Source organism: Gambusia affinis, linkage group LG08, assembly GCF_019740435.1.
Source record: "Gambusia affinis linkage group LG08, SWU_Gaff_1.0, whole genome shotgun sequence".
Taxonomy (NCBI): domain Eukaryota; kingdom Metazoa; phylum Chordata; class Actinopteri; order Cyprinodontiformes; family Poeciliidae; genus Gambusia; species Gambusia affinis.
Window position 1 is genome coordinate 13,925,280 of NC_057875.1, and position 25,188 is coordinate 13,950,467.

The window sequence follows — 25,188 nt, forward strand, 5'->3', positions numbered from 1 at the left end:
ACACAACCATTAAAGCAGCTGTAGGTACTTTGTACTTTAGTTAGAGTGGGTAGGTGCCAAGTTTTGCTGAAAAGTGAAATCAGCATCTCCAGAAAGCTTGTCAGCCGATCGAAACACAAAGTAGTCAAATACGTCCTAGTAGACAACTAAGTTAAACAAATCAACTATGAGTGCATGTAATCATTAAAAAGATAATCATAAACAGTTAGCAGGGATTTGTGTACTTTATTTTTATTATTTATGAAGCAAACCAATAACAGAATAGCCTAGACCTTACCCTATACTATTCCTAACCATTAAACACCTAACCCCAAACCTAACCTACACTAAATTTAACTCAAACATAGCACCTCTTCTTGTGGGACCAGGAGCAGTGGGTCCTCAGAATGTAATATTTGTTGTTTTAAAAATAGACCTTACAACATGAAATGCTTAAATAAACACACACACAGTTTGAAGTCACTGTTCTCACCTTGGTTCTGTAAGCATCGTCAGAACACATTGGTGCTGTGGTCCCACTGTCGTCCAGTTCTGTGCCAAACTCACCATGGCGCCTGCATCTAGTAAGCCATAACCATACGAATGACTCACTGAGGAGAAAAGAGAAGAGATGGACAACAGTGACATTGAGATATAATGATATAGGCTACAGCTTCAGAACATCTTTTCAGAAACGCAATTTTGGGCTTTAAGTCAGAGGACTTTCTAAAATCCCTAAAATGCCCCAACCAACCTTTAACAGCACTGTCCAGCTACTTTTCCCTTTCTGCAGTCACCAATAATACAAGGATGTTTTTGGCCCTTTTTTAATAAATGCAAAAGATCTTTAGGGAGACATGAGAACATTTCCTTTTATCCGAGCTGCCTGAATGTTGTGTGTGTCTGATTGACGGACACTGGCAGGAGAATAACAGCCAAAGTACACAAAGACATCCCATTCCTCACAAGACATGGACAGACAGTTTTATGTGCTGGAGCCGAGCATAAGGGTGACAGAAGAAGCTGGCTTTTGTTGTGTGAAAGCCTTTTTAGTGCCTCTTTCTACAAATGTCCACAACTTTTTCCTACTTGTAAACATGGTGTGTACTTCCCTGGACATTTTGAAAGGAGCAGAGTTGATGGGGAAAGCCGCAGTTGTCATGGAAAGTACACCCTCTTTTAAGTTTAAAGGTGAGCTATTGTGCTTCCTTGAACAGGTTTGGATAGTTCTATAAACTGTATGAAACATGTACATAACATTCTTTGGGCTTTGTAGGGGTTGCTAGGTAACGGACTAGGCTTTGATGGGGTTGCTAGGTGAGGGGCAGCGGCTGCCGATTTGCGACGTTACATTCCAAAGGTTTTTGAAATAGATAATTTTCCAGACACCAAAAAACTTTTATTTTATTGCTAAAAACAACAGGATTTTTTTTTTTTTTTTTTATGGTAAGTGCTTGGGGTATTTTTAGAAGCAGTGGAAACCCAAATGGAAGTACAAAAACGTGCAAAATGTGAAATAGATAACACATTCTGTTTTATATTCTCCAGACATAAAGAAGCATAAAGATCTAGTTTGGTTTAGTACAACTTTGCTCCACTTCTAGGAATTAAGAGGAAAAATAGCAACCAGGCGTTGTTAATTAAAACACTTGATTATTGATCACCGGCAGGTGTGATCTTATCTATAAAAGCAGGATTATTTGCATTTTACTGGTCTGGTGGGTGAGGGCAAGTACAATCTCAAGGCAGAAAGACGTCAGCAGTATGCATAGAGAATTGCTGCTGCTGAATGATTCCTGTTGCAATGGCCTTTGGACACTTGAGATCAAAGGTGGGACATAATATACACCAAATAGAGCACATCAGTACAAACACTTCAGAAGGTTTGTATCAGAGGGGGCTGATCTAAACTGGTTTTGCCCTAAAACGGGGACCTCAGTCCCGTTGGGACAGGATGTTAAGAGCTCTACATAATAATCAGCTACTGAAGATGTTGCTACAAGTGATACAATTACAAGATGTTTTTAGCATTCCACACAAGGCTTTTCCATTCAGATTTTATCTTTGTTTAATACAAAATTATATTGGTTGCATGTGTTTTGCATCTAATATAATTTAATTTGCTTATGACCAGATGACTATTTATGTCTTGCAAATGACTACGTTTTGTCATGTCAGCCTACATAAAAGGAAGAGTAACCAAACTATCTTCAGAAGTAAGCTAATTAGTAAACAGTTAACCTGTGCCCACCTTTAAAGTTTATGGCCTTATTCAATATACTAAAACGTGTTCTGATGAGAGTTGTTTGTCAGACTAAAAGTTATTTTTGAAAAACATATTGTGTTTAAATTACCCACTGAAAGTCCAGGCCTAAATTTAATTCAGAATCTTTGGCAACACTTTTCTTTGTTAAAACATATTATATTATTAAAGTGCATTGTAGTGATAAAAAAAAAAAAATCCAAAACAAACTGAAGAACGATACATAAATTTTAAGAGCATTTTAAAACTTTAGACTTTATAGAGGGAATGTTTATATGCTACAGGAAGCAGCCATACATTTATAAATGTGTTTTATAGGCACCTTGTGTTTCCTATAACACTGCAGCATGTGAGGAGTTGCAGATTGAAATGAAAAATCGGTGATTTTTAGAACCCTGGCTCTACCTCCGGAGCCACAGCTGCTAGTGGTTTGTGAAATACTGGAGAAAAAAAAAAAAACATCTGCAATTTAATCTCAGATGGGCTATAATGACTGTAATGCTTTGGCTCTGCAGAGAGAGATTGTTATTGCCAAACAAGTAATAACATTTTTGGGAGACTTAATAGATTTTTCTTAGTACAAAAATTACATATACACATGCAGCAGAGAAGGATAAACATAATCTCCAATTATAAAATATCATATGTGCTTTATTTGGATGACTGAAAATAATCAGTATCTACCGATGCGTCCCACTCCATTGGTCTTCCAGTCTCCGGCGATAAGGTGCCCGGGTAACGACGTCCTCACCACCAGGTGCTGCATGTCCCTCCAGGTCAGGTTCATGCTGAAACACCAAAAGCAGGAGAGCAATTTAACTGCATTGACTTTCTGTCATGTAACAGATGAAGGTAATAATTTCGACATTATGCGCGTCATGAGTAAAGTCAGGTTTTGCTGACCTCAACAGCACAATAATGTAGCAGAAGAAATGTGAGGAGCTGAGGGACATGGAAAAGGTCAGGGGACTGCAGACACGACTGAAATGTAATCAATCTCAGCATATGCAGCGAGGACAAATGGGCACTTTTGAAAATACCACCCTGAGACGTGAAGGAGACTGGGAGGTTTATTCCAAAGCTTCATAACTAAGCAGCTACAGTGTTTTTCAAAGCTGACTAAACACTTTTTCATATTTTACCTTATAATAAGCACATATTTCATTGTATTTTACATGGATTTTCTGTGACATGCCAACACCAAGTAGAGCATAATTGTGAAGTGGAAAAAACATGGGTTCAGTTCTTTGAACTGAAAACCATGTATACTTTTATTTTTACTTCCTAATTATGACTCTACCTTGAGTTGGTCTGTCACATACAGTCCCATTAAATTACATTAAGAGTGTGAGGTTGTAACATAAAAATGTGAAAGAGTTCGAGGGGTAATGATATCAAGGCACTCTAACTGATACCATAACTGATGGTATCAGAGTTAAAATGGTACTGTGAAGCTTAATATCCTGAGAGGTCAAAGAACATGATAAACAGTAGCTATAAAACCAAGTAGAATGGCGTTCATCCTTTTTCCAGAAGCAAGTTTCAAATGAGGTCTGGGACTCAGGGCCAAAGTCACCTTCTACACAGTACTGGCTTTCATAAAAGCAAGACTTTTTTTACTCTCATTTAGATAGAATGAAGACACATTCATTAGAAAAGCCGCAGAAAAACCAACGAAGAAAAACTCTCCAGCAGGTTTGAGTAACAAAACGATGAATCACAGTGCTTACTAAGCTCGGCACTGGAATAGAAGCATAACTTCAGCGAGGCGCATCTCCTCCTGCCTCCATACACATCAGCATCCTTCCCTCACATCCTCTCATGAGTTATTAATGAACAAGATCCCCCTAGATCCACTCAATGTGACATCAACCAAGAGCAGGGAGAGCGATGATAATAAAACCATGAAACAACAGAAAGCCTAAAAAACGTTCCTCCTATTAAACGATTCCATCTGCAGCGGTTTCACTGTGGGCCTAGTCTGACAAAGCAGCTACGCTGTTATTACTGCAGCCTGTCAGGAAAGGGGTGCCTGCTGGGATGCACCAAATACTGCCTGATAACTGATAGTCAACGCGGTGAAAACCCGAGTTCTGTCAGTTACTGGCCATTTCTCATGATATATCACAGCTGACAGCGCCGAGATAAGCCAGGGAGGCTGAGGAGGCTTTACCTGTGCTGTAAAGCTGCGCCGGAATGGATTCGACACCTGTCATCACTAATGCAGACATGAGGGGAATTATGCAAAGTGGAGAGCAGCTGAGTGATAAGACAGACTCAAGACATGCAAGATACGAGTGCAGATAATGCGGATGACGGAGAACACGTTAGATGGCTCAGAGAAGCTTGGGACACCTGCAGTCCTGCGTGAGCAATAATGAGAAAATTCTCGGATCACGGTTGGGATGAAGGAGACAGAGGTTTCAGATGGAAAGAATGGATCCTGAGGATGGTGGGACAGGATGGAGGATGGTTGGACTTCCTAATCAGATGAATGATCTTCCTTGGGATCACGTCTGATGCAGTTATGTTTTTGTACTTCTCTATATCCTATTATATTTCATTTCATATGCATCACATTTCATCAGCAGGCTTGGAGATGGTAATGATGTATCAAAAAGAAATTTGATTTTCAAACATTTTTTGAACAAAGACTATTTCTTATCTTTGTAGCAGTAACACAATTAAGTGGGTTTATTTGTTCCAAGACATACACCACCTTGCTTCATGTACTCGTCTCCACCGGATTAATTCAAGCTCTGTGACAGGGTTGATTTACTTATTATGAAACACAAATGACATTGAACTGCAGACAGTTCTGTGTCTCTATTTTATTCTTTTCGTCTCCAGTTGGTTTTCTTGCTTATCTTGAAGGCAGAAGTCTGCCTGCTCACCTCTTTCGCTGCTGACCTTCTGTACCTCGAAATATTGCTGATTGTTACCGGAGACCAGTTGTTGCTGAGTGTCCCTGAGGCCTGAATGGAGACGAAAACATTGGGTATCGGGGCACCAGATGTCAGGGCTCAGAAACAGCCTTAGGGCTGCAGATTGACCTCAGAGTCTCTTTGCTGAAGTTAATGCTTATTTTCCAAAAGATTTTGATTATTTCAACAATATTTGCTGTCAGATTGGATTCTAAATATATATCCGACTAAATAGTACAGTATATATTTGTGTGGCTACAAAATTACATAAAAAGTACCTTTCTTTTATCATTTGTTTCATCCTTTTCTAAAAAATGAATTCAACAATGCAACTATACTGAATCTTTTATTGTGTGAAAACAGGAATGCAGGCAGACAAATATTCCCCAGAATGACCTGTAACAAAAAACCCATCTACTTTCTCTAACAGTTCAGCTAAAGAACAATACTAAATATCAATGTGGACAATTTCCCATTGAACCTTTTCACATTTTGTTACATCGCAAACACAAACTCTAATGAACTGAGTTGACAGACAAAATAACACATGAATAAGAAATGAACTGTTTTACTTTTACCAAATAAAAATATGAAAAAATAGCTTTGCATGAGCTGTTGCCTTGCAGCAAGAAGGTCCTGGGTTCGATTCCCGGCCCGGGGTCTTTCTGCATGGAGTTTGCATGTTCTCCCTGTGCATGCGTGGGTTCTCTCCGGGTTCTCCGGCTTCCTCCCACAGTCCAAAAACATGACTGTCAGGTTAACTGGTTTCTCTAAATTCTCCCTAGGTGTGAGTGTGTGTGTGAATGGTTGTTTGTCTTGTATGTCTCTGTGTTGCCCTGCGACAGACTGGCGACCTGTCCAGGGTGAACCCCGTCTCTCGCCCGGAACGTAGCTGGAGATAGGCACCAGCAACCCTCCTGACCTCATTAGGGACAAAGGTGTATAGAAAATGGATGGATGGATGGATAGCTCTACATGTGTTTTCAGCCACCTATGTTCTAGAACACTTAAATAAAATTCAGCATATCTTAACCACTGAAAATTAATTGAGGGCCAAGAATCATTGGCCCCCAAGAGTCCCATCCTAACTCAAGAGTAAATGCACAGATCCACAACTCAGGTGGGAGAATCTGTTTACAGGACAACCACCAGCCATTAACTCAGGTAACATGGCCTTCATGGAAGACTTACAAGATGTTGTTGAAAAAGAAAGCCAGAGCTACAATTGGTTTGATGAAATCGATCTGCTAGAACAGCCAAAGCAAAGTCTAAGAGTCTAAATTTATCTAAGAGACTGTGGCAAGGACTGAAAATATATCGTGTAGGCACTCTCTATTCAATATACCTGAGCTTGAATGGGCAAATATTTCATTCCCTTTATGTGCAAAGCTGGATGAAGCAAACTATTAAAGACTTTGAGGTGTAATGGCAGTGAAAATAGTAGGATAGGATTTCTGAATATACCATGCCCTTTTATTAGCAAGAAATTAGAAAACTTCTACTTTATATAGAATTTTGTGGAAGTTTGTATTTGCCTATCAAATGATATCTCATTAAAATACACTGAGGTTTGTGGTTTTAATGTAACAAAATGCAAAAAGTTCAAGGAATATGACTACTTATGCAAGGCAGAATAATACTATCTCCAGAAGTGATCAAAATCAACAACCAAAAAAAAAAAAAAAAGGATTCACTTTAAACAGGGAGAAAAAAATGCAGTTGTCAGTGGGTATGCTTGTCTAGTTACCAAAGATTTACTTCCTTATCAGTCCTGCTATGACGCTGTTTTCTCTGGCACATTTAATCAGTGAAATGTTAAGCTCATAAGTCTACAAAGGGACCTTAATTGGACCCGAAGACAGATTTTAAATGAGCTGGTACAAGTTTTTTTTCATTTCTTATAGGGATTATCCATTTAATTTTCTTAATTGATTCCTACACCCCCGTCTCACAAATGATCTCTCTTTAGAAGATGGGATAAATGAGCTTTTGCTGAGTGTTGGATGCAGCCTCCATCGAATGGGATGGTCACACCAGACTCTACATAACACTCCTAAACTGTCCAGCACAATTTATGACCCTGCGCCGCCTTTTGCTGCAGCTTACAGATACCCAGACGAGAACACTTTAGCGTCAGCCGTTATCTCCCTGCCAGGAGAACACACACTGAACCAGAGGGCTCCTGTTGTTTTCCTGTCAGGTAATTTATCTCCACTAACACGTCATAATATGTGGAGCTGCACCCATTTGGGGATGTGAACTATGAGTCATACGTTGCCACGGAAAATTAGCAGTTTCTTTCATCTGCATGACAATTATCGCTGCCTTTGAATCTCACTCCGTCATCAGCTTTGTTTCTGTTTTCTCCAATCTCATCTTTCTCATTTAGCTGATCTGCTAATGGTCTTTGATGTTGTAAGCTTGGCACATGAGGAATAATGACATTAGACTTGGGTAATAGGTTCAAACTGTTTCATATCTAATTCTGCTGAAGTCTATGGAGTCAATGAGAAATGAACAAATTCACCTTGAGTTTGTCCTCCTCCCGTGGAAAGTAGTGGGATTAAAGTGTGGAAATTCTGCATGTCTTCTCTGATATTTCTCATGTAAAATAAAAATTACTTTAATATTTCTGAAAATAAAACTTTATGACAACTCTCTTGCTGAGGAGAGAGCTTCTATATTTCTGGATTTAATTTATGAAATGTCTTTCAACGGTATTCATTTCCTCTGAACTTTTCCTCATTTTGTAATGTGTAACATACCAATACACCAATGTAATAGACCATAACAAAGTGCTATAACATTTTGAAGACAAGGGAAAATTACACACAAGTTTTGGAACAATTTTTGCAAATCTGAAAAGCGTGGCATGTACTATTCCACTAGTAAAACATGGTGGTGCCTTCACGCGAATGAAGGCACCACAAGGAAACTGTTCCGAGTTAATTGAAAGATTGATGGAACTAAATGTAGGGCAATAGTTTAGACTGGGGTGGGGCTCCAATTCCAGCAGGACAACAATGCTACAAATATAGCAAGAGCCATAATGGACTGGGTTAAATCAAAGCATATCAGGTAATAGGACAGCCTAGTCAAATTCTTAACCTGAATTCTACAGAAATGGCACAAACATAACAAACCAAATGACCTTAAACACATTACACTTACATCGACTTTTCTTCAGCAGCAAATCTATGTTACCGATATATGTTGCAAAGAAGAATGGACAGAAAAGTTTGTCTCAAGATGTGAACAGATAGAGACAAACACCAAAAGATTGGAACCTGGAATTGCAACTTCGATGAATACAAAGGGTTCCCACACCTTTCAGATATTTATTTGTAAAAATCTCTACTCCATTTTCTTCCCCTGCCTTTATCTACTATTTTGTGTGGGTCCATCATAAAAATAAATAAAAAAATCAGAATACAACACAATGCGGCTGCAATGTGCAAAAATGTGAAAAATTCGAGGGGATTAAAACGCTTGCAAGGCTCTACATATCTGCAACATGAAGTTGCTATTTTTGGTGTTGCGGTGAACTGTTTTAAATAATGTTATTTTTCTTTTACTTAAACAATTTAGATCATATTTGATCAACTATTTATGCAAACAGCTACTCAACAACCTCCAAGCACCTCAATAATTAATTTTTGCAGAGAGCAAATTCAGAAGGAAATAGCTTGAACTCTTATTCAATTGTTACAGATGAATAATTGAGTTTTACACAAGACTGTCGTTGGTGTCAACAAATAGATTTTATTTATGCAACATGACCAATAACATTTGTCCATTTGGCCATGTTAATTGTGAAATAGAGCACATGCGTTGCCAAGATAAGACAGGTGGGAAACCATGTTAAAAATGAATAAGAACAGAATGCAGTGATCTGCAAAGGAATCAGGTTCCTGCAATATGATGAAATATCTGTGGAGCTTTCAACTACAGAAGCTTACTTATAATAATTAAAATTGTATGTGTGAATTCATCCTGAGCCTCCCACAGCATGTTTACTACTGTGTTGCATCACCTCCCATTTTAACAGCCCCTCACTATGTGTTTGGAAACTAAGAAGACCAATTGATGTTACCTTCCTCTGCTGTTTGCTGCTATCCTCGCCTCCCAACTGTGAATAATTTTGTATTTCACTATGCAAATGGAGCTGCTTAAAGGGATGTTAAACACTGATTCTTGGATGTGCTTGCCCTGTAGGATGGCTCTCTCCCTTTGGCTCGTCTTTAGTCTGACTGGACTGCAGTGTTGGCCCTAAAGTTCAGCAGGTAACCTAACCATCTTACCTGCTGTTCATGTATAGCCAAGCTGTCAATCAGCTTGTGATTAATGTGAGCGGCTTGCTGACTTAACTCTAACTTGTGTTCATAACTTCTCTTGTCTTTGTTGTGTAGGATTAAGGCCTTATGATACAACTTTTCCTCATGCAAGACTTAATTACCTCTTGCTTGCAATTTGTTTAAGTAATCTAAAGAAGTGGCAGACATTATTGTTGTTAGAACCAGGGTCTACACTTTCTACCCCTCGCTGTTCCTTTGTTCTTCTCTATAAAGGCCAGAAGCTGAAGGGAGATAACTGCTCCTTTATGTGGATTTAAAAGATGAATATTTTTTTTTTTACCTCAAGTTATGGTCGCTTTATAGCTGTGCTTACTTGATGAGTCAAGTACTCATATATATATATATATATATGTATATATAGACACACAGAAGGGCTTAAAATCAATTCTGTAGGGATCAAGCTGGTGGATAGATGGAGGAACTGTCCAACATACTAATATCAACGGACAAATCAATCAGTCAATCAATCAATCAATCAAGTTTATTTGTCTGGCCCATTTCAGCAACAAGGCAAGTCAAAGTGACTGACGACATAAAAACAGATGAGGTCTAAAAAATTGATACTTGTTTTCTTTCTAAATAAACACTTGTCACCATCTGGTTTTCTATCATCCCAGCAATTAATATTTACATATATAAAAAACAGGTTTTCCATGCATACAGCAGGTTGTTTGGTTGGTCACTGAAGAAATAAAAACAGGCAGTTTTGCGTGAATAAATTCAAGATCTGGCAGACGTAGAAAAAGCTGTCATTATGGTGCATCGTTAATGCATAAAAGCACTTTGATTGGAGCAATCTATTTTTAGAACTGTAGACATTTCTCATGACCAGTCTGTAGTCTGGGACAGTTTCTTTTTTCAGATTCAGCTTTTTTTTTGTCATTCTTACTCAGTCCTAGTAAACAAATAAAATGAAATGCCACACTTTTCCATTTTTCTTTACGAGGGTGTAGGATGCCTGTATGAACACATAAACACCGTTTTTCTCTATGGCTTTTTATGATATACTCTCTCATCCTGTTTTTGGGGCTGTAAAATGATGTTTTTAAGCATTTTAGCTCATTCGCAGTCTGGAACACTCACTTATTTGTTCCCTTGTAAGCCAAAAGGTTTCAGTGTGCAGCAGCTTTTGATTGCAGGTAAGACAGCTTTTCATTGAACTCTTCTAAAACTGTTGATTGTAAGCAACATTATAGGATTCGTGTTTCCTCTTATGGTAGAGTTTCAAGTTACCTGTATGGATGCAGTAATGATCTGTGTTCACTGACACAGTTTTTCAGAAGTGTTCATTAGACAATCCAATGATTTCATCTTCAGAATTGTCAGAATCTGATGCAATGTTGCGCAAGAGCCAGAACTCTGGAACCAATCAGTTCTCTGAATCTTTTATTGGAGAATAGTTCATATTCCTTGCTATTTTATGTTTCAGATATTTATCTTCATTTAGTAAATGAAACTCTTCAAACATCTATCACTTAAAAATTCATGCTTCTGTGATCCACTTTTATACCCAATTAAGTTACTTACCCATTTGTCGCAGAATTTCAAATACATCTTGAGCTGTTTTACCATCTACAGCTTCAGCGTTTTGTAAAATTTGTAGTTGGAATTAAATCTAAAATGTTTTAAGCTATTATAGAAATTTGCTTTACAGTTTCACAAGTTATGTACAAACCAACCTTGGTTATGCCTTGAAGGAAAGCCTCCATTGCCAGTTTGGCAGGGCCGTCCAGTGACTTGCCATCATCCTCCGGGCCCCAGCTGGCACTGTAGATGTGGATGTGCTGAGGGTTAAGGCTTAGGGAATGAGCCTCCACCACATCTGTCACTTCCCCATCCAACATACGAACTCCTGTGGAAAAAATGAAAAACAGAAAATGTCCTGCAGGTAAGATGAGGTTTCTTAACTATGTAGACAAGGTTGTGCCTTTTCTACATAGTTAAGAAAAGACACAAATGAAATTTTCATCCATGTGAAACACTAAAGGATACTTTCACTATGGATATTCTTTAGATGCCAGGGTCCAGTATTCTGGTTTCCAAAGTTCAGTGATATTACTTCTTGGTCAGAGCTGGACATTTTTACTGATGCATTTATTTCTTGGAGACTGGATAAGTTCATCTGCCTTATTAAAATCGCCTTGGGCAATTAGCAAGTTGCTCAAAATGCTGCTGTGATGTTTCTGACAAAGTTACCTATGCTTTCTCAAGTCACACTGCTTTCTGTCCTGCTATACTGGTTACATGCATTTCAGAGTACAGTGTCACAAGATCTTGGTGCTTCCCTATAAATTTCTAATTTGACAAGCATTGGCATGCATCTCAGAAGCCTTACATCACTAAGCATCTAACATGTCACTGAGATATTTGTGATGAGGGTCTGTTGGTTACGCTACGTAAAAGTGACATAGACCTTGCAGCAATAGCCCAAGGAGTTAAGTGCTGTTGAGTTTGAGAACTTTAGACTGTTTAGTTTTTCAAAATGCCATAAAAATACACCGTATTTCAAAATTGCTGAACTATTTATAATTTACTGATGTTCTATCGAATTTCAAGACATCTTTGCAGCTCATTCTGGCCATAATAGAGCAAGAGAGAGCAAAACCTTCAGCAAATATCAGGAAGGTTACAACTTGCTTTGTTTCATCCTCTTGAATTTTCAACATCTGTCATAAAACTCACCAGGATACTTGATAAGTTTTTTTTGGAAAATCTCAGAAGCAAGGTAATTATCTACATTCTCCAGGAAAAACCTACAGAATGTGCTGCCCCAACAACGTTGTGCATGCTAGTTGCTAATAGAAGATGGCTGAAAATGCAACTCCATAACATTTGTATTTGTTTACAGACATTTGTAAAACCTTGTTTTACAGAAGATACTTCCTCATAAATACAGTATTACCTCCCTTGTTTGAAAATAAATAACTCATGAATGCTCATTGCAGGAAGGCTAAAATTAATATTTCAATGGTGTTCATATTTTTTTATATTAGAATTTTTAAAGAGGAATATGAACTGTCTAAACACAGCTAGTGTAGGCTTTGCTAAATTTTAAATTGGACACAAAATGCTGGTGGTTGCTTCTCTACCAACAACACAAAACTAAAGAATTAAACCACTGAAGTTTTAATGATTAAGCGCACAAGGCTTTCTGCTCTAAGGAATACTAACAGAATTTTATCCTCAAACAACAATCCAGCTTTTAAACCAAGGACAACTGTTTTTCTCCTATTTAAAAGAAGATACAGCGATGCAGGAAGAATAAGAAGACAAATCTGACACACTGCTGACAAAAGAACCACATACAGAGAAACAAGCCGAACCTCCAACGAACCAACATGTCCACAGGGTAGCACTAAATGTCACTTTTCATCATACCTGAACACGTTCTGTGCCTTTGAAGTTCACAGCCTCAGATCACTCCTCTGAACATTAACAGCTGTAGAAAGCCATGAAATGCACCACCCTCAAATAAGGTCCATTACCGGCTTGGGGCTCATGGACATCAGAAGCAACATTATGAGTGATGACGTTCACATTAGAGTTTTCAGATAAAGTAAGCTGGTGGAGAGGCAGACAAGGCAGTAATTACTCTGCAGGGGTGTAATGCGAGTTTGAACGCTAAAGAGTACGTAAGAAACATAAATGGGTGACATAAAGCGCATTGTTTGCTTTGTGATCATTATGCAAGAGCGTTACTGCGACGTAATGATGATTACTGTCGTAACAATTCCCATCCACATCCTGCATCTTTACAACGCCGTCTCCAGGCGCTGCTGTGCAAGTTCTCTGCAGCTACGCTGAGTCACAGGTAGCAGGTAGTGGTAAAGTGAATACGTACGTGTGTGTGTCTGCGTGTGTGTGTATGTGTATGTGCAAATGTCAGGCAAATAAGGATGAGAGGAAGAGTAAGTCAAGTAGGGTCAACTGCACAGTTTTTGGCCCAAATCACTTATCATCATTATTTCTTAAGGGTACACACACACATTTGAATACTTGGGCAAACCCAAATGCTTCTCTCACAGGTACACACCCATACACACACCATAAGCGTCGGGGAGGAAATCGTGGTTGTTTATAAACAATTCACTGACCCTGTGACGTGAACAGATTCACTGAGGAGTAATTTATGAGATCAGGGCTAATGTGTGGTTCTGTCGGGAGATGAATGGTAATGAAGACAAAGAAGGGGAGTTATGAGTAACATCTGTGAGTGGGACTGCTCAGAGCTGCACAGGCTCCACTGAGTCTTGTTGGCTGCCATTTCGGCAGTGACAGATTGCTTCATGACAAAAGTTACTAAAAGCCTCCTTGGAATACTCCATCAAGTGTAAAAATGTTCAGGAAACAAAGCAAACAAAGATAAATGCTAAATTTGTGATTGACATATCATCTCTCTTAATACAGATTGTTCCATGCTGGCAGGTTTATTGCATTTTGAATAAGCGGCTGCGCTAAAAGTTTGAGCAGCTTCTTTACAGCCAGATGTCTGCTGCATTGTGAATTTATTTTCCTTGGCATCAGTCACAATTTAAGACACACAATGATATGTGAGGAACTCAGCTAAACTCTTTGAAAATTAAATTAACCTTGATAAAGAAAGGCAGGACCGTTGATCCAAAGAATACAAATACAGTGTTGTTCTTTTATTTATTTTTTTATTTTTGGTTGCCCATAAAAATTTAAGATCACTAAAGTAACTTTATTTCAGACCAAGATAGTCTGAGTGAATATGAAATGCAGTTGTCAAATTATGATTTTATTTTCTAGGTGATAAAAAGCCGTCCAATCCAACCAGTCTCCACGTAAAAAAGCAATGGCTCCAAAAGCTAAGCTGGCTGTGTCTCTTTAAACTGTAAATGCAACTACCATCAAGCATTTACAATAACTGTCTTTAAAATATCACTAGAGGAAATGTTGGCCCTCTCTTCTTGCAATTTCTTTTGAAATTCAGCCACACTAGAGGTCTTTGAGTATGAACCTCTAGATTAAGGTCACACCAAACCACCGCAACCAGATTTGGATCTGACCTTTAACTAAGCCACTGTAAAGCCTTCACTTTTTAAAGGAGTCTTGCTGGGGTGGCTTGGATCACTGTCCTGTTGCACGTATAAAGAGCAATGAAACTATCAATACCAAAATGTACCATAATTATGATGTTCCTTTTCTGAAATGCCATGTTATGTCAGATGTATGTGAATATAAACTTTGCAAATTTAGTTTCACATTTTTCTCACCAGTCTACAGATTTTGTTGAAAATCATTGAGTTTTTATTATCAATTCCACAATGAGCCTTTGTATTTTTTTTTAAATTTATTTATTTTTTTGCTCAGCAATGGTTTTGGAAGTCACACCTGGGTGTTATTTTCTTCCAAGTTTCTTCCTTATTGTTGAAGAGTGAACAGTAACTTTAACTCAGGCATGCTAGACTTTAGATGTTGGCATTGTGTTTTTTGTTTTGTTTGATTTTGTTACCTGGTGGGTTGAATAATTGATGTGCTATTGGAGTAATTTTAATAGCTCAGTCCTGAGAAGGCTCATGACATGACAAGTACATGTTTTCTCCTTTGTGTACCTTTGGCTGATGTTTGAAAATAGTTTCTAATGTGACGGTTTGGAGCTTAACAAAAAAAAAACAACAACCAAAAGGCTCAGTTTGAGATGTGTGAGATTAAGCTTAATCTTATTACCAATAACATATGAACAATATCTTTACATAAATGCAGTAAAACAAACAACACAAGTTTGGAGATCAACAAACACCATCAGATAGAAACTACAGCAAAAACTCATTAGGCTGAGAATTTTATTTGCAGCATCAGTGAAGTCATGATTTATTTAGTCAACAAACAACTGCTGCATCTCATGATTCGCTGGGCCTCTCAGTGGTAATGGTTTAAGCAATATTCATTGCATCCCACTGCCTTGCTCCGAGGTGGAGTCACACTTCAACTGCTGAAAAATACAATCACCCAGTCAGTACTTGGCTACCTATGGCGCATAAAGTCACATTACAGATACCAGCTATAAATGCTACCACTGTGTCATTAATAAAAGCTGAAGAGAGGGAGCTAACTGTGAATCTGTGCTTATGCCTAAAGCGTTAGACACCAACCAAGAAATCCCTTTCTTTGTGAATTAATGTAAGCCATAGTGTGTACCTCATCTTTAATTAAATTATAGAAACCTCATTTAATGTAATAATATACTTGTTACTTATGGTGATTAAATACAGTAACCACGATGCTTATTGGCAACCAGGGTGAAGGTGTGTAAAGAGGCTTAAAATATATACCACAGTTATTACATTGGGATAATCTCACACTTTAAATTTTGAATAAAATAATGTCAGTGCATTTATTCAATAAGGATAAATATATGCTTATACCAGAGATATATTTAATGGCTGATGTAAGCCTTAATGTAACAATTCCTAAAATTAGTTCAGTATAAATCCACCTGATTTATACTGAATAAATATTTGGGAGGCACTCCAGGAAAAAAATATTTCCTGTTCAACATTGTAAATGTAAAAGAGATGTTAAAGCTCACTCAGTCTTACTTGGTAGTAGTAATAATAAAGTAGTAATAATGTAAGCATAAGTGGGTTGTTAAATGCAACAGAAACCTCAACTGGAACTGGTGCTGGGCAACAAAAAAAATCCTGATAAGATTTTGAAAAACAGAAAATTTCAAAAACAATCATAAAAGCGGGTTGTAAAATTCAGTGAGACAGATGATAGATATGGCCGAACAGGAAGGACAGGCAGCCACCATTACTTTTTTACAAGATGGAGAAAATATTGCCAACAATAGTGTGAACTGCAAATGTAAGTTTACAAATGCAAGACAAGAAAGTTTCAATGCTAATCCATAATATGCTGCGATTCTTAAGCTAATTCACTGTTTAGTGAATTAGACAATTTCTGGAAATACAACAGATCAGTTTTGATTTGAGGAATGATTTATTACTTATCTGAACTTGTTTTAGGTTTGTATTTAAACAAAAAAGTGTCATTTGAATCTTTATTATGATAATTAACAGAATTGTTGAATACATAAAAAAGTATTGCGATCATGTTTTGTCCATAATAAGCCACCCTGTAATCTGTAGTAGGAAGATCTGTAAAGCAGTACAAGTGGTGTACAAACATGCTGGCCAGACGTAGACTGAAAATCAATCAACGAATGTAGTGAGTAGTTCACCCTCAACAAAACTAAAAATTAATTATTTTTTAAATGTATTTTGCTAGATTGTTGCAAATTGTGATTAACTGGGCAAGAATCCAGCTATAACAAACTAGACTCAGTGCATGCAACTCAGAGATGGCATAGGAGTGGTTAGTCTACATAATGAAGTACTGTGAAATAAGGCTATTTTATTCAAAGTACAACTATTTGTTTTATTTTCTTTTTTTAAATTAAGAATTGTTGTTACAGGGCTCCACTTTTATTCTGAAGACAGCCACAGAAAAAGAAGATTCTGAACCAAAACACCACTGAGTACATGGATAATTTGGCAACAACAGAAGACTGTTATAGGACCAGGATGGACTGTGTTGCACAGATTTTAGTTTCAGAAACTAACTACATATTCACTGGTGACCGACAAAACAACTGCTATGTCTTTCTAGACTGCCAAGAACAATCATAAAGAAGTCAGCACTACTTTTAAGCACACTTTGGAAAAACTTTGTATTTTTGTCAAGTTCTGCCATGGAGATTCATAAATATTACATTCTGCTTTTTTTCTATGACAATGACCTCTGTTTCAACTCCAAAACTAACTTAGAAAAAAATATAAATTTACCACAGAAAAAGTGACTGATTTAGAGAGAAGTTTATCATTGTGTATTTTATTTTCCTTATTCCTGCTCATCTTTTACTGTTTACATCTGTGTATTTCCATTCGCCACCTACCAGGCTGTGGATTCACTGAAATTCCCCTAGCAAGGGGCAAAAAGAGGCTGGTTATTTGCTATTGCATCGATTCTTTTCTTATAAATAATAGATTGTTTTACAGTGACAAACACAGCAGGTGGGTTTGGAGTAAAACAAAGGATAATAACTCATGCCCACCATTAAGCACAGCAAAGGATGGGTGATGCTCCGGGAAAGCCTTTCTGAGAAAGAGTGTGGGAACCACAGACATGAATACATAGAGGTCTCAATGAATACTAATTCCTACATTACGTCGCTGCCAACTTGGATGTGGCAGTGAAGTGATGGGAGGTCCCTAATTCGTGTGGACGTGTTTGAATCACTTTAAAAACTAGATCCACTGGCATTACTTTTCCCTGATAAGAATGAAAGAAAACACATATATATGTGTATTTGTCCATATTGACATAATTTTACGAGCAGAATTTCTAGACTTTACGGCCAGTACTGTGAATTCCTCTGATGAAACTAGCTTTTAAAACAACCAAGAAAAAATTGTTTGTGTAGCTAAATCAGACTGAAGTAACTACTCTGATTGTTATTTTCCTAACTTTTTTCATACTGTGTAAGTTTTCTAATGAAAGAAAGCTAAAAAAAAACAAAACATCGTTACCAGGGAAATGGACTGAAGAAGGACAGCTCTGTTAGGATCAAAGCTGGAGCCATTTTTCTTCAGGCTTCTGTTTCACAGCTCAGCTTCATAATGTCGATGTTTAACTATGCTGTAAGGACGCTACAAGTCAATGCCCCAATTATTACACTGTTAGATAATTTGTCTTGTATCCATGTCTTTAGCCTGTGTGTGTGATATTATACTACTGAAATGAAAAAAATGGACTTGTTTTAAGGCCTTACATGTGACTAGTGTAATGGTAAAATGAATTGCTCTCACTCACCTCCAATTTTTGCGTTAAAGGCCACACCTGTGCCACATATTCCGTTATTGGCTATAGCTGCAACTTCGCCTGCACAACGAGTTCCATGTCTGTAAAAGGAAGAAGAAGATTTCCATGACAAGATAAAAACTGAAGGAGGACAATAAAAAAAACCCCCAAACTCTCATTTTACTGTTAGATACAGTTCACAACAAAGGATCTTTTAAAATCCCTGAACTGTGCAAAGCTTTTCAAGAAAAGTGCAAAAAGGAAAACTTCACTAGGGATTAAAGACAAACACTGACCCATTGGTTCTTTTGTAGCTGCAGAGCTTTTGTTATTTTAGCAATAACAGCACAAAGAGCTTCGACTTTTATGAAGAACATCACAAGTAATTTGAAGCATAAAAGCAGCAAGATTTTTTTTCTTTATCCAAGACAAAGAAAACAACAAGAAAGAGTCTTATTGTACTGTTGCACAGCATTAAACTTAAAGCTTGCACTGACGTTGTACTGCATGCCTAATCCTCAACAAGTGCACATAGCACCATCATCAATCTTCAATCAACTTGCAGCATAATATTTCTCATTGCTTAATGAATTGCAGAAGTGGTATGTACTATAATCTTGCTATGCTATATTTTCAAATACTTTCGTTGCTCTAACAGCTTACGTTTTAACAGAGTTGATCTGCATATACTAACTTTTGGCTCAGCTTGTGGTGACAAATGAGCAGAAGAAATGGGTGAATAACACCAAAGGAGATGTCAAAAAATGCAATAACTGTGAATAATGGATTTTGCATTTGAGTGACATACTTCCGAACAAAGTTTCAATTGTGCCAAATTTGTCGTTTAAAACCTCTGGGATGCAATTTTATTGGTGAATGGTTACTCTATGAGAGAAAGAAAAAATGTGAGATCCACAGTAAGTAATTGTCAAACATCTGAAATATAAAATATTTAGATGTCTTCTGTTAAACACAAGCAGTTCAGGGAGTTTGTCTTTCAATTTGTAGAAGAAAATATAGGAAATCATTTTCTCCATCATGAAGGTTTACAGAGGAATCCTCTTCCAATCAAAGAGAACGTTGAGCAAACACACAAAGAGCTGTCAAAAACTACCTAGTTTCTGGCCATGAGCCATCCAAAATAAAATATTTATTACTGGTGAACTTGAATTATTCACAAGACCTTCATTAATTCTTTCAACCATGAGCTGTAGAGATCAGGCAGGTTGCAGGACAGAATCCTCTGGCTGTCAGATTCGCCAACAGTTCACAAACAAAACAACAACACTGCCTTTAAAGTTTTTGCTGAAAGCTGTGATACGTTTACATCTTTAAGACTTTTCAGTGGGATAAAAGTGACAGTTTCAGATTAAAAAGAGGGTGTCACGTCCTTTTAACAAAGATGTGCTTTGTGAATGTTATTTGAACAAAGCTAATTACATTAACGGTACATTTTAAGATGAGCCAAGAAAATTACCGCCATATTAGATGAGCCAGAGAACATCACCTCGCCTTTTGTTCTGCCAGCCTCCCTGATGATAATGCAGAGGACGAAGTCTTTTCTCAGGGTCGGCGCCCAGCTACACCTCTAGCTGGAATCCTGATTAGACTGTACGGCTCGGTGATGTATAATGAATTCTGAACTCAAAAACCTTTAACCACAGAATTTATTGCTTTATTCTACCGCTCGTTTTTTTGTTGAAAACCCAAGAAAAAAAAAATGTGTGGAAGAAGTAAACTCTTTCTGCGCTATAATTTAAAATGTCATCCGAGCTATCAATAAGCAGAAGCGTTAAAGTGACTTTAAAAACAAGCAATCAATGTGCATGACAAGGCTTATTTGCTACTGACATATTTGGCCCTACTCAATGAACTCTGGACATATGACAGAGTGTAATACATCGTGGATGCAATTAGAAGCTGATGATTCTCAACCAGAGGTTAAACGTTTCACTAAAAGCTATTTCATACTGCATTAATAGCAGCACTTGATAGAGAATTGACATCTAAACTGAGAACAATCTTTGTTCCCATGGGTGAAATAAGTTAGATGGTGAGGACAGTTAACTAGAAGCAAGCAAATGTTTTCAATGAGCGAAAAAAGAAGGTGGAGAATGTCGATTTTAGTGAAACAGCTCTTTTTAGGTCAGGGCATATCTTTGTGTATGGGAAGTGGCAATCAGAGGTTTCAGAGGATACCCGCCTTTTTCCTGTTTAATCAGAGACAGCCATGCCTACTCACCAGATTTAGACCCATGGTGGTGGGCCTGATAAATGTCTAGTCTTTACAAACTCATCTTCAAAAATAGGGCGTGTTATTATGTGTTATTATTAGGTCTTTTCATTTTATAAAAGGAAAAATAAATTCTCATTTCTCATTAACATGTGCAATGCAATAATAATAACATACTCAACATAACAACATGATCCAACTATTGCAACATCTATGTAATTTTATAGCAGTAGACTATATAAAGTAATTTGGGAATTCTACAGCATTTGATGCATACCAGCATTTTGCTGGAGAGTTATTTACTTACTGCTTCATATTTTCGTATGTCACTGGGACACAAGGCGGATCTGCAGTATCATCATGGGGCTAATAGATATTTTTCTTCCCACTAAGCATGTGTGCACTAAAAACAAGCAGTGCAATACTGCATAAAGGCATTGGTTTTTGCCTTTATGCAGAGGTGCAGTTTCTATTTATACAGTTGTTGTTTGAAAAAGGACGAGTAAAAGCAAAGATTTTCTAATTTTTATGTGCAGCATGATTGATTTATTTGTAGCTTAAGAATACAAAATGAGTGTAAAAACCAGCTCTGACTTCTAATAATCTCACACTGTTTAGCTATTATTTAGCAAAGGTCCAAAGAGCTTTCAGTGATGGCCAAAATAATACATACTCATGTAGTGTGACCAGCCAAATGGCTTGTGAGTTTGCATTTTCTGTTCAGTAGCTCTACAAAGGTCTGTAGACTCCAATACTACAACACACTTAATCTTTTTAAGAAATCATCTTTAAATCTTCCAAACCATTCAATAAATAATGTTGGGATTTGACACTCAAATGACTCAACCTCATCCGAGTCCAAAGATGTGGTTTTTCAACATTTCAAACACTAGGAACAACACCTTTCATTACCTTTCCAAAGCGGTAGAATATAATATTTGACCTCCAGTTAAGAGGATCTACCATGGAGTGCTTGGACATGCTTTAAAATCCCATGAATTAAGGATCAAAACTTAGAGACCACATGCAGTTAAGCACAAAAATATTTGTTATTGAGATATTCAGATTTTTTTTTCATTTAATTCTAATAGGAAATGAGGCAAGCATTTCTGTTCCATTTGTTTTTTATGAAAAGCTGAGTATTATTTACATCCTTTTCAATAATCAGCATAACAAATCTTTATTGGGATTACACAAGTCAAGCCCTTCTTATATTTACTAGTTTTTTTATGTTTCCATCAGTATTTTCATGATCAATTCATGGTTCCTCTGCACCTCATTGGGCCATCCCAAAATGCTGTGGGCTTAACTGTTTAACACACATGTTCACCATTGGCAAATATTTTTAGCAAGTGCTAATAAAACATTGCAGGAATGACCTCTATACCTCTATACACTTCTCATATGGTTTACCAACAAAATCACAGTTATTTGTCTTTGGGGAGTTGAGTTATTAGCCTGTTGGGAGGAGGCAGAGTTGATATCCACATGGTATTGAGATATTAATCAGATCCAAGAATGAAAGAACCAAAAGAGACATTCAAAGTATGTAAACTGGCACATCAGACCACTGATTTTTGGGTGTCAAGTTTGACAAAGAGCTGATAAATAATGTGGATCTGATAAAAAAGGAGCAGCAGGCTGTATTTCCTCAGAGTACAGCCTCGTTATAAGGAACCGTCTCTCAAGGAAGCTGCCGAGGGCATTCTATCATAACTCTATTGAAAGTGTGCTCACATACTGTGACACCTCAGAAAATTATTGGCTGTTCTGTTCCCTCCTTGAAAAAAAAACTTTAGGTATACTACTATCTGAAGCAGAAAACACACTTAAGGATCAGACATGCTGATCTTAAGAAGCATTTAAAAATATATTTTTTTTATCCAAAGACAAGAAAAAATAATCTGAATGTTTCCCCCCTGCATATCACCCCAGACTACAGAGGTAGACTTCCAGCAAGTGTGATGAATTGCTCATATTAAAACCTTTTCTCATCAGGGGGTGCAATACTGTGATCACAAAGGACTGCTCACAAGTATTTTGTTTTACGTTTATGCATTTAAATTGTCGTGTATTAATGCTCTATGTATCAATAGTACAGTTACATTCAATACATTAGAACATGTGTTCTGATGAGCTTTGTCAAATTAATGGTGAATTCAATAGTTTTAGCTGGTATCCAGCATATTTTTGATCAAGCACACATTTCTGTGTAAATAAATATATTGATGATGATTGAGTGATCTAAGTTGCTTAAATGAATACATTTTTCAATAATATTCTAATTTCTTAAATACTACTGCTTATTTAATTAGTTGGATCAATGTTAGCAACCCATAAAAGCCCAATATTGTTTATTCTTAGTGCCTGAGGTATTAAAGCTTACTGAGAACTCTGGACATTTTATTTCATCACCATTGCATAATGATAATGAAAGAAAAGAGTCAGAAAAATGTGGGCTAATTATAAAAGATAATATCATTCCAATTTTCAGCAATAGCACAGCAATTATACATATTCTTGATGGTCATTCAGTCACAGACTTCATCCCAATACACACACAATACAAAAAAGCTGTGTATCATAGATACTTCCTATACTAGATTTGACTTGATGCTTCAATAAAAATGCTTCTTCATGGTCAGAAAGTATATTTTTAGGTACGCCGAGGTACGTCACAGTTACAGGAGCTTAGAATGCTCTTAGATTAAATATCTGCATATTCATTGTTTCATCCACAAAGCCACAAAAATGGCTTTGTGCTTCAGCCAGCACATATCTAGACCAAGGAGCCACAGAAGTCATTCCAAGCGGAGGATACGGTCAGGACCAGCAGCTTCAACATGAAGCCAGGGGCCTGAGAAGAAATGTACAAAAAAAAAGACTCACACAAGATTCATCCGTTTTGTATATTATCATAGGGTTTACACACATTTGCATATGTGTGTGAGAGTGATTGAGCTGCAATAAATTCAGCTAAAACAGCCAGACAGCTTTATATATCCTGGAAGGCAAAGACATGCCAGAGCAGACAAAGGCATTTATGATGGAGTCACAATTTCCGTGAAATTAAACGGTTTTCACGACACTTTTTTAATGCATCCACTACGTACCCATTTAAAAACGGTGTCAGAGGAATGAAGGGAAGCATAAGTTTAGAATGACAATGTTTAATTTCGGACAACAGATGTGGGGAGAAAACAAAATATTTCATCATCACTGTAGAGTACGACAGCTTCAGTAAACAAATCATTAATATGTGAACAGTCGGCTTGCAAAAGCTAAATAGTTTTACCTAGTGGAATAAAGACTTATCGGAAAGTTCAGAATAAAGGCTGCTGAACTATTCACACAACCAATGTGACCTACCTTATCTTAAAAGTAGGAGTAAAAGTGACAGAGTGAGGTAATGCCTTTATCTCTCCTCGCCAGGACAGCCCACAATATTCAGTAAAGTCATTTACTGGGCATATTAATCAGGGATGGAGACACATCAGACAGGAAAATCACTCATGACATGATATAAAGTGACCACACACAACAGAGACAGAAAACAAAAAGCAACTACTCAGTCTAATAATGGAAGCGGATCGATTCAATATTTATATTCTCATAGCATTCTGCCTAACAAAAAAAGTGGAATTCATGACAGAGATTGAATTTGATCTGATCTTGTTAACATCAGACATGTGACCTGCATCTCTAGTAGATCATGTTAATACCGTGTTCGGATCTAGAGGTCAGTGGATTACCTTAAATACAGGCGTAGATACACTAAATATGACAGGAGGATGCATTTACTTTTGAATGGGTCGATCTTGCCACATCAGGAGGGGGTCTGCAACACTATCAGCTACATCCTCAGAACACTGTGAATGGAAATACCCACTAGGTCACCCTGATGTGCGATGTACAACCCTGGAGTAAGGCCACACACCAGCTGCATAGTTTCCAGAAGAAAGAGATCTTTAGAAAGCAGGGCTCAGATCTACTTGATATGACCTATTCATTATTATGGTAATTTCTGCAGCTACTGTGAACAAAGCAACTGTGATTGGTGCCCAAAAGACGTGATCAGTCCTTGTGGTCCTCAGACTTGCACTTTAACTCATCCCCAGTGTTAAGTCACTGCAAATATTTCTGCTCTGCAAAGCGGGTGTGTCAGTGCAATATAGCGTAACTAAACGGGGTGCATTGAAGCCTGAAGCTAATTTGTTGTTTAACATTAAAAGGGGCACACATATTATGAATACAATGTACTCCAGAATATGGAGATGCAATTCAGATGGAACTTCAAAACTGATTCTGAACTCAAGCTGGAGTCTTAAAAGCTTCAGTTTTTGACTTCTGCAAAGACAATTATTGTTACTCCAACAAGATCAAATGTAGTTCTGTCACATCTAAGTATATCAAAAAACATGTTAATTAAATGTAAGAAAATTGGGCACATGTTGTCATCAAGTCTTATTAGAGGTATGTTTGAATTCTGCTCTGTGTTGAAAGGTACAGAGTTCAGTTCTTACCTGCATGAGAATGAAGAATGCTATAGCTGCCTTGATGTCACTGTCTACTTTGATCCATACAGAGTCTCTATGGACTCTGCTTGAG

The 25,188-nt window shown here is 37.4% G+C and overlaps 1 protein-coding gene across 1 annotated transcript in view; it reads right to left on the bottom strand.

The window, feature by feature from the left end:
• furinb (furin (paired basic amino acid cleaving enzyme) b) overlaps positions 1-25,188 on the bottom strand; it is a 115,147-nt gene that overhangs the window by 10,349 nt on the left and 79,610 nt on the right. Inside the window, exons 7-11 of the mRNA XM_044124731.1 lie at positions 18,360-18,448; positions 11,201-11,373; positions 5,162-5,217; positions 2,927-3,030; positions 473-590 (exon numbers count right to left, since the gene is read on the bottom strand). Coding sequence (XP_043980666.1) covers positions 473-590; positions 2,927-3,030; positions 5,162-5,217; positions 11,201-11,373; positions 18,360-18,448 — 540 coding nt within the window. The remainder of the gene's footprint in view (positions 1-472; positions 591-2,926; positions 3,031-5,161; positions 5,218-11,200; positions 11,374-18,359; positions 18,449-25,188) is intronic.